Source organism: Heteronotia binoei, chromosome 8 (genome assembly GCF_032191835.1).
Source record: "Heteronotia binoei isolate CCM8104 ecotype False Entrance Well chromosome 8, APGP_CSIRO_Hbin_v1, whole genome shotgun sequence".
NCBI lineage: Eukaryota > Metazoa > Chordata > Lepidosauria > Squamata > Gekkonidae > Heteronotia > Heteronotia binoei.
In genome coordinates, this window is record NC_083230.1 from 100,629,333 (window position 1) to 100,646,199 (window position 16,867).

Here is a 16,867-nt window from a genome sequence, read left to right on the forward strand (position 1 = left end):
TGCATCGTGGCTCTACGCGTGGGCATTAGAATATCAGATGCTTTATTTTCAGTTCCTTTCCTAATAATCCCCAGCATGGAATTTGCCTTTTTCACCACTGTGGCACACTTGAGTCGATGCTTTCATCGACCTATAAACTGTAACCCAAAGATCTCTTTCAATCTTAGTCTCAGTCAATTCAGAACCTTATTTACAGGGTAAACAGGTGATGACTGTTCATTAGAACCAGGGGTTGTTGCAGCTTTGACACTAATTCAGTTGTTAACTGAAAAGCAAAATAGTTCGCTGGAGGACAGAAAAAGAATGCTTTGGAGAATATAGTCAATCCTGCCCATTCAATGGATGCAATTCTACTGGAACATCTGCACAGACCTCAGTGATATGCATGGGAGATGCTGTGTGTCAGAAGTTAATCCTAAAGGTGATAGGTTGGTCATGAGCAAAACCACAGAATGCTGGATTGTGAACCCTCACAACCCCAGGGTACCATGCTAGCACTAGTCCCCTCTACTAACCTGCCAGCTGGAGTCCAAGGGATGGAGTCTTCAGCCCTCCCAGATCTAAATTGAGAAGTCAGCCCTGCCAGGTGGGAAACTTGCGAATTGAGTTTTAAATAAAGGTTTATTAAAAGGAAGGACTCAATATGATTATAGGGTGGAATTCTAGCAGGACCTCCTTTGCATGTTAGGCCACACACCCCTAATGTAGCCAATCCTCCAAGAGCTTACAAGGCTCTTTTTTGTAAGCTCTTGGAGGATTGGCTACATCAGGGGTGTATGGCCTAACATGCAAAGGAGGTCCTGCTAGAATTCCACCCCTGATTACTTCCCATGGCAACATAACCGTGGAAATAGCCATGTCTCAATCTTCCCCATTATATACCTCATCAGAGTGATTAGAAAACAGCCATGTGCAAATAGAGACCATTGCTACAAGTCATATAAAAAACCAGTTCTGATTTATTCAGGAGAGTGGGTTACTTGAAAATAGAGCGTGACCTGGAAGCACTATCTGAACGCCAGGTACATCTTGATCTTCCAGTGAAGATTGTAATGCAGAATGAAGCCCTTACTTAGCTCATGAATTACCATGAGCGCACGACATTCCAGCAAAGCCCTGCTGAAAGAAGGGGAGGCACGCAAGACCAAAGGCAGTCCTGCAAGGCTTTTTGTACAGGGGCATTATTCAGAGGAATAGGTCTTCACTGCACTTGCCTAGCATCACGCAACTGGCTTGCCTAAAGGTCTCTTGGCTTTCCAGAAGCATTGGTTTAGGATTCAGGCCTACAGAAACAGATGTTGCTTCTTCTCTGCGAACTTGAGGTCATGCTGACTGCAGTTTCAGAGAGCAAGTTGCGGATGATAAGTCTGACTTAGGTGGTAGTGAAGTCGAAGAAGAAGACATTGGATTTATATTCCATCCTCTACCCTGAATCAGAGTCTCAGAGCGGCTCACAATCTCCTTTATCTTCCTTCCCCACAACAAACATCCTGTGAGGTGGGTGGGACTGAGAGAGCTTTCCCAGAAGCTGCCCTTTTAAGGACACCTCTGAGATAGCTATGGCTGACCGAAGGCCATTCCAGCAGCTGCAGGTGGGGGAGTGGGGAATCAAACCTGGTTCTCCAGATAAGAGTCTGCACACTTAACCACTACACCAAACTGACTCTCTGGACCTGGAGGTTTCAAGGCCAAGAGAGCCAGGAGGGAGTTTCACCTGCACATTCCATCTTGTTAGCACCTGAGTGGGGGCAGGTGGCTTGCTTAATTTGACCTCCATGCATCTGCAGAGGACGTGGTCTCATTCTAGCAACACATCTGATTGGTCAGCTAGAATCATGCCAACTCAGTCTGGCATAACAGGAAGATCTTTCCTTCTAGTCTGTGTCCTTGGTCTGGATTGTATCTCCCTGTGTGTCCTCTCTTGATTCTGGACCAGATTAGGGGGCCTCATTAGCCAGAACACCTGCCTGTGATTTGGGGTTTTGAAACTTTATTGGACTCAATTTTGACTGCTAACATCTGAATTAGATAGCCGATGCTTGTAAAAGTGCCTTAAGAAGCATCTTGCAGAAGTTATGCTGAATGCAGAAAAAATCATAGCCAATAAGTGTGATCCCAGCCTATGTAATGTGCTATACCAGAGACAAGAAGTTACTTCACAGAACTGACAGCCACATAGGTAAAGGGATTTAAGACCAAGCCCTTGAATTTCAGGTTGCGGTCCAGGAACGGGTGTGTTCTTTTTTTGAAAACAAAACTACAGGCTAGAAATCCACTTACTGCTTACCCATACAGTACATTTCAAGGTAATTGTCTTGCTTTAAGTTATCCAGTGACAAATTTCTTCTGAAACTTTGCTAGATGTGTTTGAGGATTATGCTTCCCCCACAACAGCGGCTCAGATCCTTCTGTATACTGCAGCAAAAAAGCGAAAGGAGGTACTTCATTCTCATTCTTTTAAAATGCAATGGCAAATTTTGAATGATTAAATAGCCTTGCCCCCCCTCCCCATGTTCCTCAAAGGGAGTTGCACCATGTATATTTGTCATCTTCCATTTTTAATTTTTATTTCATTGTCGCGTTTTCATCTTCCCTTTCATGGTCTCTTCCTCCAGAACCCTGTAGTGTAGCTTGGGCTGAAAACCAGTGTTCCCTCTAAGCTGCAGAGTCTTGTGAGCAAAATTTTTCTTTGTGAGCTACTGGCATTAAAGTTGTGAGCTACTGCAGAAATTAGTGTGCTCTGTGGTCATCCTTCCTGAGCTAAGACAAAAAATTGTGAGCTGGAAGCTAAAAATCTGTGAGCTAGCTCGCACTAACGCAGCTTAGAGGGAACACTGGCTGAAACACAGTGTAACCAACCCAATGTTATTCAGTAAGATTTGTGGCTGAGCAGGGGTTTGATAATCTGGTCTCCATAATCTGGCACTCGAACTACTATACTTCACCGGTTCCCTGGAGTCTCAAAGCAGTTATGCTTAACTGGGGCAGCCTGGGAGGGGGAGGAATGGTCTGTGCAACTTGCAATATTTCAGCAAAAGCAGCATTCTAAATCTCAAGCTTGAAACTACTGCTTACAAAATACAGTGTATTTTAAACCAGGAAAATAGCAAGGTATTTAAGAATACTTGTACATTTCTTTGTCCTGTACTGCTTTCATAAGAACATAAAAGAAGCCATGCTGGATCAGGCCAATGGCCCATCCAGTCCAGCACTCTCACACAGTAGCCAAAAACCCCAGGTGCCATTAGAAGGTCCACCGGTGGGGCCAAGATACTAGAAGCCCTCCCACTGTTTCCCCCCCACACACACACACACCAAGCATCAAGAATAGAGAGCATCACTGCCCCAGACAAAGAGTGCCATCAATACACTGTGACTAATAGCCACTGATGGACCTCTGCTCCATATGTTTTTTCTCAAGGCCCTGCTGCGTGTCTTCTTCCCCTCCCTTTTGACATGTGTTTACTATCCCTGTGATCAAACATGTTTGTTGCTTGCCCAGATCAGAGGTCTTGAGTTTCCCCATTGCCCTGTTATAATGTGGCAAAGGCTTTCTAGTGCTTTGATGGCTGATGTGAAACTGCAGGATTATAACAAAATTCTCACTCTCTTTAGGGGGAGGAGGGGATCTCAGTTATCTGAAGTGCATTCTTACAAACAAAGCAGTCATGCTGTTCTTGTTTCAATAGTGATTATGAGTGACTTTTCCCAGCCAAAATTGTCTTTGTTTTTGTGTCACCACTCTAGGTGTTACCCAAAATGATGGCATTTTGCTATCAGATCCTCACTGAACCCAGCGCTGACCCGAGGAAGAAAGACGGAGCGTTGCACGTGATAGGATCTCTAGCGGACATTCTTTTGAAGGTAATAAAGATGAAGCTGAATGAAAAGTATCTGCCTCCAAAGATGCTTGTTGCTAGCAGAGGCTGAAAATATATTTTAAAAACAATGGAGAGACCCAGAATGCATTTACATATTTCTGATAAAAAAAGATCTGTATCTCTCCAGAAGCTGCATTCTGCATTTTCTCACGCTCCATGTTTGTGCTGTCTTCATTCATGGGTGTGACTCAAGAGTGTCCTTGTGCTGTCAAAAGTGCATTGTGAAAAAAGAGCTGCTTGTGAAATGGATCCATGCTGGTCTTGATCCATTAGCTTTGGAGGCGAGGACCATCAGGTGGGAAATCACTCTGTCCAGGTCTTCCCAATGTAGGAAGTGGCAGAGAACCAGGCAAACAAAGATAAGAACATAAGAGAAACCATGCTGGATCAGACCAATGGCCCATCCTGTTTAACACTCTGTGTCACACAGTGGCCAAAAAAACCCAGGTACCATCTCTTAACAGTGCCATCTCTTTACAGTGATGGCAGGTTGGGAGGCAAAGTTTTCTGGCTACGCTTCTTCACTGAATTTTCCCATTGACCTTGCTCCTTGAGTGGCTGGAGGCCAGTTTTGTCTTTTCCTTGCCCCACTTACAGCAACGCAAGAGCCAGGCCTGGCTGTGGGTGCATCAGGATTGTTTAGTCTAATATGGAGCAATCCTGATATCAGTCTCAAAGATCTGATCTTTCTATGACTGCACAAAGCTGTAAAACATTAATGAACAAGTACAGCAAATATGTACGTTTCAGCCACAAGTTTCCAGGTTTGTTGAGAATCAGCTTGAACCTCGAGGACAATAGAGCAAAACAATCTGTTAAAATTAACTAATATACAAAACAGTCAAATTTAAATAAATTTAAATGAGTTTGCAAATAGTAAATAGTAATTAGGGTTTGTAGAATCTTTCAGGCTCAAGTGCCATGTTCTACTGGAGAAAGTTTTCCTTCCAGACGTTTCATTCTCAGCTGCGGAGAACATCCTCAGTGGCGTTGCAGCCGGAGCAGGCGCTCTGACCTTCTTGGCTGCTGTGCATTGAATGGGTAAATAGTAAAGTTCTCAATAAGTCCAAGTCATGTGTAGATGTCCAGGAGTTTTCTCCACTACTGATGACATAGTGCTGGACACTCTGTATAAAATTTGTATTGAAACTATTTTGTGGATGGTCCAACATCCCTCCTTGATGAAAATGTGGCTCCATTGAAACATGAAGATTACTGTCAACTATCCACGTAGAGGGTCTTCATAGGACGTCTACACATGACTTGGACTTATTGAGGACTTTAATATTATACTAGCACTCTGTCTTTGTTAAATTACCTGTTAATGCTTAAACACACAGTAAAGATATATAAGAAATGTGTTTGTGGTCTTTTAGACTTTTAGTGAACTTTTGCATACTCATTTAAATTCATTTAAATTTGACTATTTCGTGTATTAGTTATTTTTCACGGATTGTTTTGCTCTGTTGTTCATTTTCCGTAATTCTCTTTCTAATTGAACCTTGAGGACAGCTGTTCTTACTGGCTTCGGATCATTTTACAAAACAAATCTGGGATATTGTGTGTGCGCAAGGTGGTGGTTCTGTTAAACGTTTGGGTCTGCCTGCCTTTCACTGGATTTGTATTATATCAGCATATTTTCTGGAAATGGACTTAAATTCGAGTCTGGTTTGACTTCTTGTGGTAGAATTGCTCCAGGGCAGTCATTCTGAGAAATAGGAATCCCTGTACAACAAAATGGAGGTTTACTTTTTGTTTGTTTGTTGTTGATTCCACCAGAAGAGTATATTCAAGGATCAGATGGAGCTGATGCTACAGAATCATGTCTTCCCATTGTTCATGTCCAACCTTGGGTATTTAAGAGCAAGGGTAAGCGCCCAGAGTGCATGCGTTATTCTGTGGGGGTTTGATTTTATATTGAACATCACTCAAGATCATCTGTTTCAATTATGGGGGGGGGAGGAAACTACAGTGGAAGCTGTCAGTGAGTGGGGTCCTCTCCTGGGTCACCTGCACCTCTCAGCCACACCTCTTACACTCTTAAGAAATTGCCAGATCTCATACCAACCGAAAAACACTAGCTATCCCCTTGTTCAATGAAAACAATGTACTTAAGTACACAAACACATGAAAAATACACAAAACACTAGTAATACTAATGGGAAAAAGTCAACCACGCACACTGTTGTCAATAAATACAATGGTCAGAAAATCAAAAACCAAACCACCAAGTTTCCAGGCTTTCAAGGATCTCGTACCAAGGCAGCCGGGCTGCCATTTTCTGCATTGCCAGGACCAGCAGCAGCATAGGAGCAGGGAATGTCTTCTCTGTTCACTGTGGTAACTGGGCTGACACTCCCCCCGGTTCCATGGGCCCCCCAGCTGAAAAGTTTTAAATCAAGAGTGCTAGAATCTATAAAGATCAACAAAATCCATGATGTAAAATTGTAGGCAGTCTGGTTGGACCAGAGACTACAACAGGGCTGTACCTTGATGAGGACCAGACTGAACCTCCACAGAGTAGTGAAACAAGTTTTCAGGAGCAAAAGCACTCTTCTTCAGGTTATGTCTATAGCAAGAAAACCCAAGCAAAAACGAGTAAGAGGAGGAAAAGATTTTGCACTGTTTTATGTCTCAAAACCCGCCTTGTGTCCCAGTGAGAAAAACTGGCTATGAATTAAAAAACAAAAATCTTCCATCCATTGCCAAGCCCGGAGTGACGCCAAGCCGCACCACTGACAGTTTGCATGAGTCTTAGCACTGCAGTAGTGACTGATCCGCTTTCTTCTTGGGGGTGTTGCAGTCTTGCTGGACTCTTCATTCGTTCAGCACGCTGGAGTTCCACAATGAACTCAACCTGAGAAATGCCGTCGAGCTGGCAAAGAAGAGCCTGATTGACGACAAGGAGATGCCTGTCAAAGTCGAGGCTGCCATAGCACTGCAGTTGTTAATAAGCCATCAGGAACAAGGTTTGCTTTTTATTTCCCTCCTCTGCATTGGCTTAGCCTTCCCAACGTACTCAGTTTAAATACGTGCTTCTGAACTTGGATGTCGCTAACAGTCTTTCATTCTTTTCTCCCTCATTTTTTGTTTGTTCCTCTGTTGGCTTCTTTCTGAACTGGGTTTGCTGTTCCGTTTGCCACTTTCATCCTGTCTTTCTTTGCTCACCATCTGCTTTCCCAGCATCTCTCATCCTGTAAACATCTGCAAACTTATCATTTTGTGCCTCTACAAAACTTGTAGTTTTCTGTAGCATGGTGATTGTTAAGTATCCAAACAGCTATGAGGTGTTGCTAAAGAGCGGCCTAATGTTGCATGTGAATCTGATAGCTCAGTATTTCCAAGGTAACTTTATGGAGAAGGAATTTGGGGGTGTTGCAGTTGGGTGTGTGGGGCTGTCAATTCCTCAAGCAGTTTACATTTTCTCCCTCTTATCTTCCATATAATGTGTCTCCTGCCCTCACTAGGAAGAAACAGAACCATTTGTTGACGTTGCACACCAGCTGTACTTATAAAGGGCCCTTAGTTGCAGCTGCTGGAATGGCCTTGGGTTAGCCATAACTCTAGCAAGAGTTGTTCTTGAAAGAGTTGTCCTGTGAGAGCCCTCTCAGATGTCTGTTGGGGGGGGAGAAGATATAGGAGATTGTAAGGCGCTCTGAGTCTCTGATTCAGAGAGAAGGGCGGGGTATAAATCAGCAATCTTCTTCTTCTAAGTTTTTTTCAGGGGTTCCCTGCTTCTTCTTTTTCTGACACACAAACATCCCGGTAGTGCCTCCCTTTTCTTCCATTTTTGCTTTTTAATCCGCTTCTTTTGTCTCTTTAGCAAAAGAATATGTCAAGCCCTACATCCGGCCAGTTATGCAGGAGCTGCTGCTTGTTATTCGGGAGACCGAGAACGACGACCTCACCAACGTCATCCAGAAGCTGATCTGCGAATACAGCCAGGAGGTCACATCCATTGCTGTTGAAATGACGCAGCACCTGGTAAGGCTTCCGATTTTTATTTGGCTTTCATGTACAGGTGTTTGGAACATAGCAATGTTAGCATTTTTTTTTTTCTTATTCTGTGTTGAGACTAATTGTTGGAGGGTACTATCCACCAAAAGCCCTGGGCTAGATAGCCCCGGCTAGCCCAGTCTCATAGGATCTTAGAAGCTAAGTAGGGTTGGCCGTGGTCAGGGCTCTTTTTGTAGCAGGAACTCCTTTGCATATTAGGTCACACACCCCTGATGTAGCCAATCCTCCTGGAGCTTACAGGGCTGTTAGTCCAGGGCCTACTGTAAGCTCTTTGAGGATTGGCTGCATCAGAGGTGTGTGGCCCAATATGCAAAGGAGTTCCTGCTACAAAAAAAGCCCTGGCCATAGTCAGCAATTGGTTGGGAGACCACCAAGGAATACCAGTGTTGCTGTGCAGAGGCAGACAATGGCAAACCACCACTGAACATCTTTTGCCCTGAAAACCCTACGGAGTCACTGTAAGCCAGCTGTGACGAGGTGATAATAACCCCCACAAACCACTTAAAACACCCACACTTTTGTGTGTAGCTTGCAGGGTCTTTCAACTTCATGTGCGCTCCGTGTCCCAAGGCTGCACCTTTTCTCATCCTTTCCCTCTTTGCGTCGCCCTTCCCTTCTGTCTTCCCTCTCTCAGCTTGTAGGCATTAGCTGGGAACCTTTTGGGGACGGGCATTGGGCTAGGATATATGAAGCACCCTCTCCATTGGCACTGTATAAATATTAATTGCATAAGGCCCAAGTATGGCAATTAGAGAGGATTTGCAGAGGACACAGTCCGGGATATGATGACCTGTTTCTCTGATTTCCTTTGCTTCAGGCAGAGATATTTGGCAAAGTTCTCCAGAGTGAAGAATACGAAGAAATGGAGGACAAAACTGTCATGGCCATGGGGATCCTGCATACCATCGACACCATCCTGACTGTTGTGCAGGACCACAAAGAGGTTAGCTTTCCCCATTGTTCTAAAGAAGTGCAGGCTGGCTGTTCAAAGGGCTCCCTATGCCTCATGGGAGAGTCATACCTCGCCTGTGTGTCGCTTTCAGCTGGTAGTAATTGAGAGGCAGCTTGGTGCAGTTTTAAGAATGGTGAACTCTAATCTGGAAAACCAGGTTTGATTTCTCACTCCTCCATGTGCAGTCAGCTGGGTGACCTTGGGCCAGTCACAGTTCTTTCAGAACTCACTCTGCCCCACCTATTTCAAAGGGTGTCTGTTTCAGGAGGAAGGAGGAAGGGGAGGAGAAGGGGAAGAGGAGAAGATTAGATTTTCACTAGGAATCTCAGATCAACCTGCAATCCCATCCTCTCCTCACAACAGACACCCTGTGAGGTAGGTTGGGCTGAGAGAACTCTGACAGAAACTGCTCCTGAAAAGACAGCTCTGCAAGAACTGTGGCTGACTCAAGCAGACTGTAAGCCACTCTGAGTGAAGGGTGGCTGTAATTCCAATTTCTTCTTCTCTCCTCCTCCTCCTCTTCCTCCTTTTCATTTTTTGTTATTCTTGTGTGTGAATTTTATATCAATAGTCTTCTTTTGTTTCATTTCATCCAGATAACTCAACAGCTGGAGAGCATTTGCTTGCAGATCATCGGCCTTGTCTTGCAGAAGCGTGTGATAGGTATGGTTTTAAAAGGTGGCCTTTGAGAATGTATAAGGAGGTTGTGTTTTTGTGTTTTGCTTATGGTGTATGGCAGGGAATGAAAGTATGCCATTTTTAGAGCTAATGTAAAGGGTACACAGCATACCTTCTTGTCCTCTGCTCTGGCTTCAGATTTGGGCTTGGAAGGAAAGCCCTTGCAAATATGGTTTAAGAGTGGGGGGAACCCTCTTTTTATTCTAATGTTGCAGAAAGTGCTATGGTACCACTCTTTTCTGTTGAATGCAGGGCTGATTTCAGGCCCAAGTAGAAGAAAATTGCCAGTTCAGTTATTTGCCTGCACTGTCAAATTTGTCATTTTTCAGGGAGGTGAATGTCAAGTTTAGATCAGGAAAACTTAGGTTCAAATGGCATCATTGCCACAAACTTCCTTTATGATCTTAGGCACATTAGCATCGCTTTAAAAAAAAGAAAAAAAACAGTAACTCGCAATAGCCATAATTCATCACACACAAAAAATACTTGCAGGAAGACTGCTGAGAGAAATGGTGTTTTCTTCTTCCCAGCCCCCCGAAATGAGCATTAATCTGGTGTGGTCTACGGTGAGTGGCTGTGGCTTCCTATCTTTTTTAAGGAGACTGTTCCTCTCCAACTGCTTCAGACAGGGCTTTTTTTAATAGCAGGAACTCCTTTGCATATTAGGCTACACTCCCCTGATGTAGCCAATCCTCTTGGAGCTTACAGTAGGCCCTGTAAGAAGAGCTTTGTAAGCTCTTGGAGGATTGGCTACATCAGGGGTGTGTGGCCTAATATGCAAAGGAGTTCTTGCTACAAAAAAAAGCCCTGGCTTCAGAGGATCTGGGCAGACTTTTAATGGTTTAAAGATGTCAGCATCCCAGTAATCCGTTTGGGAGAACATATTAGCTCTTGCCTTTCCTATCTCACCCCACCTGTGGGCTTCCCTCATGCTAGAGAGCCAGTTTGGTGTAGTGGTTAAGTGCACAGACTCTTAGCTGGGGGAACCAGGTTTGATTCCTCTCTTCACCACATGTACCTGCTGTCAGTCAGAAGTTCTCGCAGAGCTGTTCCTCTCAAGAGCAGTTTTCTGTCAGAGCTCTCTCAACTCCACCTACCTCACAGGGTGCCTGTTGTGGGGAGGGGAAGGGAAAGGAGATTGCAAGCCACTCTGAGACTCCTTTGGGTAGTGAAGAGCAGGATATAAATCCAGTCTCCTCCTCTTCTCTCCTTCCCCGCCCCCCCCACTGAATGCTGGCTTTAAGCCAGCTGTCTCACAGCTGTGGTTTCTAGCAAGGTTCCACATGACTCCCTCCTTCAGTTTAGAACTCACAAGGTGGACAGATTCAGAATTCACAGATGCTTTTGGAGCTGGGGCGGAAGCTGTGAAGTGACTTGCCATTATGGCTGTTCAACGTTCTGTGGAATCTTGGCAGGGAGGCTCCTATCTTAGTGCTCAGTTTTTCTGTGCATCTACAAAGTGCAACTTTTTGCTTAAGCCTTGAATCAGATGTGTCTGGCAATCCTTGCTATTGTGATAGTGATATTAAAAGTGAAAAATCATAAAGCACATTAGAAGACTTCAAATCACTGCATAGGATATTGAAAATAATATGGATCTAATGTGCAATTTGTAGAAGCCCCCTGGTGCAGAGTGGTAAGCTGCAGTACTGCAGTCCAGGCTCTGCTCACGACCTGAGTTTGATCCCGGCAGAAGCTGGGTTCAGGTAGCCGGCTCCAGGTTGACTCAGTCTTCCATCCTTCTGAGGTCGGTAAAATGAGTACCCAGAACATAAGAGAAGCCATGTTGGATCAGGCAATGGTCCATCCAGTCCAACACTCTGTGTCACACAGTGGCCAAAAAAAACCAAGTGCCATCAGGAGGTCCACCAGTGGGACTAGAAGCCCTCCCACTGTGCCCCCCCCAAAGATTTCACAGGGTTTTGTTGCATCATTTCATTTTCTAGGTATGTGTTCCTTGCTTTTCTCCCCAAATGGGGAGCCAAAGCAACTGTCTTCAAGTGTCATTTTCCTCCTCTGTGTTCCTCAACAACTGTGCAGGATAAGTTAGGCTGAAAGATTAACTGGCCCAAAGTCACCCAGCACCTTCAACAGCAAGTGGGGTTTATGAATCTTGGTCTCCCAGTTGTTAGCCCCCTGCTTGAAGCTCAGCACCGTGGAGTGTATGTGTGTCTTTGTGGAAGGTCAGGCCTCTAAGTGGGAATGAACTGCAAGGAAAGGAATGGGAGCAGACTTGAATTTGGAGGAGTGGATTGGTGTGGATGAATCACACCAAGGTACTGGGAGAAAAGGGCACATTGAAGAGGTCTGGTCAGTGACAAGTGCCTGATGAATCTGTGATTTTTTGAGCTAGAGTTGAGGGCAGTGAAGCTTGCTAGGAGGAAAGTGTAGATGACTGGGGAAGGCAATGGCAAACCACCCCGTTAAAGTCTGCCAAGAAAATGTCATGATGTGACATCACCCCATGGGTCAGAAATGACTTGGTGCTCGCACAGGGGACTGTCTTTACCTTCAACGTGCAGTTTGTAAGGCTTGGCTTTTTTGCCTCCTCAATTTTTGTTTTCTTCCTTTCAGAGTTCTACGAAGAAATCCTTTCCCTGGCGTATAGCTTGACCTGCCATTTGGTTTCACCTCAAATGTGGCAGCTTTTGGGTGTCTTATATGAAGTGTTTCAGCAGGATTACTTTGAGTACTTTGCAGGTAATGAGCTATGCAGTGTGTTCTGAAGGGGGAATTGATGGATGTTATAATAACCTCAGAGACCGTGAAGCCGTAGAGTCACACACGCGACTTGATGAAAAGACTGATGTTGACTCACAGTCGTTTGGGAAGCTATGATGGAGTGTATCAGTTGTCATAACGTCTCAGCTATTTCAGCTGAGCAAAACCAACCTTGATTTACTCTTAGGTGCCAGAAGTTTAAAACACTGGGTAGCCATTTCCAGGATTTTTTTTCTGGCTGGAGAGAAGAAAATTAAAATCTACTAGAGTTTGGTGTAGTGGTTAAGTGTGTGGACTCTAATCTGGGAGAACCAGGTTTGATTCCCCATTCCGCCACATGCAGCTGCTGGTGCGACCTTGGGTCAGCCACAAAGTTTTCAGCAGAGCTGTTCTCTCAAGAGCAGTTCTTGAAAGAGCTCTCTCAGTCCTACCTACCTCACAGGCAAGGTTCCCTCTAAGCTGAGTTAGTATGAGCTCACAGTTTTTTAGCCTCTGACTCACACAATTTTGTTTTAGCTCAGAAAAATTGGCCCCAGAGCAAACCAATTTGTGCAGTATTTTTATAAGGGTAAAATAGGATAATTCCACATACACTTGAAGCTGCTAGCACACAAATGATTCCCTGAGTAGTTTTCATTACTGCAGTGGAATATCCACACAGCGGTGTTTCCTGCACTTTCCCTGCCTTAGCCCCTTGTGACAAATATTTCCTCTCAGGAATTGCTAGATAACTGTTGCTTTATAATGATCAGCTGTGGGAATATATTTTTGCAGCTTTCAACTTTTAAAAAGCTAAGTCTTTAGGCCTTTTCCTTGTAAAAGTATAAGGGGAAAGGTATTAGTTGTACATTTTCCCCCTTATAACTCTGGAATGAAAAAGGAATAGGTACTTCCTTTTTTTAAAAAAGCAATGAAATGTAGGAGTCAGTACATTGTTTCCATAGACCATAATAATTTTGTAGTGATCTAGCAATTCCCATTTTTTCAAAGCCTGTGAATATAAACTCTGTATGTAGGTGGAGAAACAGCAAAGAGAAAGGAAAATAGCACACATGTGGACAGAACATGCAAAAACCTCACACTTTGCCTTCCACACAACATTCAGAGGTGCTTTGCCTGCAGCTTTTCCAAAAAGATCATACCAAACCAGGTTTGAGAAAGCTCGCAGCAAAGTGTGGGGGGGGGGAAGGGAGGGGAGATGCCTTTAGAGGCCTCAGTGGTTTGTGCTAGGAGGCTACTCTGGAATCACACATGAAGTTGGTGTTAAAAAAAAACACATTCTTGTCTTGTTAAATTTCCCTTTTTCAAAATGATCTTTTTGTTCACCTTTTTCTAGATATGATGCCTCTTCTGCACAACTACATCACTGTTGACACGGATACTTTATTGTCAAATCCCAAAAATTTAGAGATAATTTATGCTATCTGTAAAAAGGTGAGTGTGTGCATGTTCTTAAGGTGAACTAAAAATCTGTCATTGGATGTCATTTGAGACTACTGCTGGTTGTGTATGTTTGTGCGCATGTGTGTGCAATTCCCCCTTGTAGAAAGCTTCCCACTTCCCTGTATCTGTGTCCATGATACGGATATCAACACAAATTCAGGATTAAAATGTATTCAGTCATTATGTTTTGCTCCTTCATACCTGTTGTTCTTGTTATTACATCCTTTCTCTGGGGAGGAAGAGCAGAAAGGATGGAATTTTTTCCAGCTTTTGCCCTTCTTCTCCACATCCAGCCAGTGATTCCTTGTCCATTCCATGCATGATCGGAATCCAGGGGATTCATGGGATGCACATCCAAGATGTATGAAGGGTGGCAAACATAGGATTAGGCTCAATGAAGGCTTTTTAAGAAGAAAAAGCAGAAATTGCTAGTCATTGTGGCATTATAACAATCTAATATACTTTCACAGCTTTCAAAGTTTAACAAGGTACATCTCTAGCCCTTTTCCTTGTGAAGTTACAAGGGGAAAGTCACTGGCTGCATTTCCCCCCCCCCCTAAGTCTAGAATGAAAAGGACTACTTTCATTTTTTATTTTTTTTATACAAAAAGCTGGGAGTCAGTGCATAGTTTCCATAGACCACTGGACTATAAAGCAATATGTTGAGAAACCTAATCCCATGCAGATGATAGGCCATGATCTGGAAGGTGCTATTCCTGTCTTGTTTTGATTTTAATCAAGAATTTCAGTCAATAGATTTTTTAAGTGGAGAGCCAGCGTTAGTGTAATGGTTCAGATGTCAGACTGGGATCAGGGAAACCCAAGTTGGAATCCCCACCCTGCCATGGAAGCTCCCAAAATGTCCTTGGGTCAGTTGCATGTTCTCAGCTTAATTTATCTCACAATGGAGTGGGCTGTGCAGGTGAAGTGGGAGGAAGGCAGAGCCATGTAAGCCACTGTGAATTCTTGCTGGGGAGAAAAGTAAGGTAATAGAATAAATAATCAATGTAAATGAATTCCATGGGTTCACCATTCACACACCTGTTAAGAAAACCTGTGACCATGCAGTGTTTCAGTTCTTCCCATGTAGTTATTCTGGTTCGGGTTGCTGTTCTATCATGTCATGTCTATTTCGGGTTGCTGAGTTGGCTGTTCAAATGTAACCCAGATTCCACTGAATTGCTCACATCTGCCTCCTAAGCTTGCCTGCTCAGTCAGGGCTGGTTCTGTGTCTCCTGTTTAAATCTACACAAGAAGCACTGTCTGTCTTCCCAGCAAGGCTGCAAACAAAAGTGCCGATCTAAATTCTTCCTTGGTTTTTGTTGCCAGGTGTTAACCGGGGATGCAGGTGAAGACGCGGAGTGTCATGCCGCCAAGCTCTTAGAGGTCATTGTTCTGCAATGCAAAGGGAGGGGTATTGACCAGGTAACCTCCTCAATACAACACCCCCCCAATGTGTATCAGAAGGCACTACTTGGCTGTTGAAGAGCTATTTGAGTGGGAGGGGCTTGTGTTTTTGAATAATGAACTTTTTTTCCCTTTTGATATGATTTTCCAAATAGGGAAAGTTGGTTATTCCCTCCCTTTTTAGTTCAAATGTCTTTAGAATGTGTAGTGGTTAGAGTGTCAAATTAGGATCTTAGAGACCCAGGTTCAAACCTAGATTCTGCCATGGAAGCCCACTGGGTGACAGGAGGTGGTGACAGCTACCATCATAGATGGCTTCAAGAGGGGATTGGATAAACATCTGGAGCAGAGGTCCACCAGTGGCTATTAGCCACAAGGTATAAATGGAACTCTGTCTGGGGCAGTGATGCTCTGTATTCTTGGTGCTTGGGGGGGCAACAGTGGGAGGGCTTCTAATGTCCTGGCCCTACTGGTGGACCTTCTTGTGGCACCTGGGTTTTTTTGGCCACTGTGTGACAGAGTGTTGGACTGGATGGGCCATTGGCTTGATCCAACATGGCTTCTCTTACATTCTTATGGCCTTGGGCTGGTTGCACATACTTAACGTAATTTTAACCTTGTTGAGAAGCTAAAGAGAGGAGCTGGGAATGATGAAAGCTGCTTTGGGTCCCTATTGGGGAAGAAGATGGGGGGTTCCAAGTGTTTCCTCAGGCAGCGCATAGCCCTCTTGTGTGAGAAGGGCCCTCCTTCCTCCCCTTCAGTTGGTTCACTTCCTTGAGCCGTCTGGAGAAGTCTACTGACTTGTTACTTAAACCAGGCAGGCATCAGCTCTATATTTATAGCAATAAAGAAGATGGTATTGAGCTGCAGGGATTGAGCTCTTGGGACTTGAGGACGAAGCAGGGATCCCTTGCAGTCACCCCAGAGTCCTGAGATGCTGCCGCAGTTCCGTGTTGTTAGTTTGTGGGCTTCTTTCCTAGGCAGAGCCCATAGAGCCCGCTTCCCCCAAACTCCCTGTTCTCTCCCATCCAGGACAGCATGGGATTGCCAATAGCCAGAGCAACTGGGGGAAGTGATGCTCACCCAGAGAGTTCTAGCCTGTTCCCTGACTGCCATCCAGCCAATACAGAGGAACTGACAAGAGTCGTCCCTCTAGGCTCCCGGAGGGGCTCTCTAGGCAATGCCTCTTGCATCCCCTGCAGAATATCTGGAGCAGGAGCCATGCTGAGTTGGGAGGATGCGGGGAAGGCTTCTCCCTCCATTGCTCGCTGCTGGAGGTGGTGGCAGCAATGGCTGTGCTTTCAGGGACAACGTGAGGAGCACTTTCCAGAGCACCCTCATAATAACTTTGTCTGCTGGCACCTGATTATGGGGCAGGAGTGTCGAGAGCTGGTTTGTAATGGGAGGTAGATGGAGCCTGGAGAACAGGGAGGGAGCCGAGCGGCGCGGGGGGAGTGCAGGAGAGAAAAGGACTCAAGCTTGGGGAGGGGAGGAGTTGGAGGGACCAATCTGGAGTCTTCCCTAAAACTGGCTGGTTTTCGGCTTGCGAGGAGAATTTTGTTTACCCAATGCATCCACCAGGTGGTGCTCTGGGTGCTTTGCTTCCGAGTGATTCCATAAAAGATGTTTGGGACTTGATTAAAAACGTCTTAAACGGGGAAGGTGTTCTAAGGGGGTCATCTAGAAGGATAGCCTTGATGCATTTTTCAGAGGCAAGGAGAGGGAGAACGGATAAAGAGACTTGGAGGCAGCGAGCGGGAAGGCTGAC

The 16,867-nt window shown here is 44.8% G+C and overlaps 1 protein-coding gene across 1 annotated transcript in view; it reads left to right on the plus strand.

Moving 5' to 3' along the window:
• IPO8 (importin 8) overlaps positions 1-16,867 on the plus strand; it is a 64,002-nt gene that overhangs the window by 24,291 nt on the left and 22,844 nt on the right. The window contains exons 11-20 of the mRNA XM_060245729.1: positions 2,362-2,438; positions 3,748-3,864; positions 5,661-5,750; positions 6,685-6,850; positions 7,705-7,865; positions 8,716-8,841; positions 9,447-9,513; positions 12,103-12,228; positions 13,586-13,683; positions 15,022-15,117. Coding sequence (XP_060101712.1) covers positions 2,362-2,438; positions 3,748-3,864; positions 5,661-5,750; positions 6,685-6,850; positions 7,705-7,865; positions 8,716-8,841; positions 9,447-9,513; positions 12,103-12,228; positions 13,586-13,683; positions 15,022-15,117 — 1,124 coding nt within the window. The remainder of the gene's footprint in view (positions 1-2,361; positions 2,439-3,747; positions 3,865-5,660; positions 5,751-6,684; positions 6,851-7,704; positions 7,866-8,715; positions 8,842-9,446; positions 9,514-12,102; positions 12,229-13,585; positions 13,684-15,021; positions 15,118-16,867) is intronic.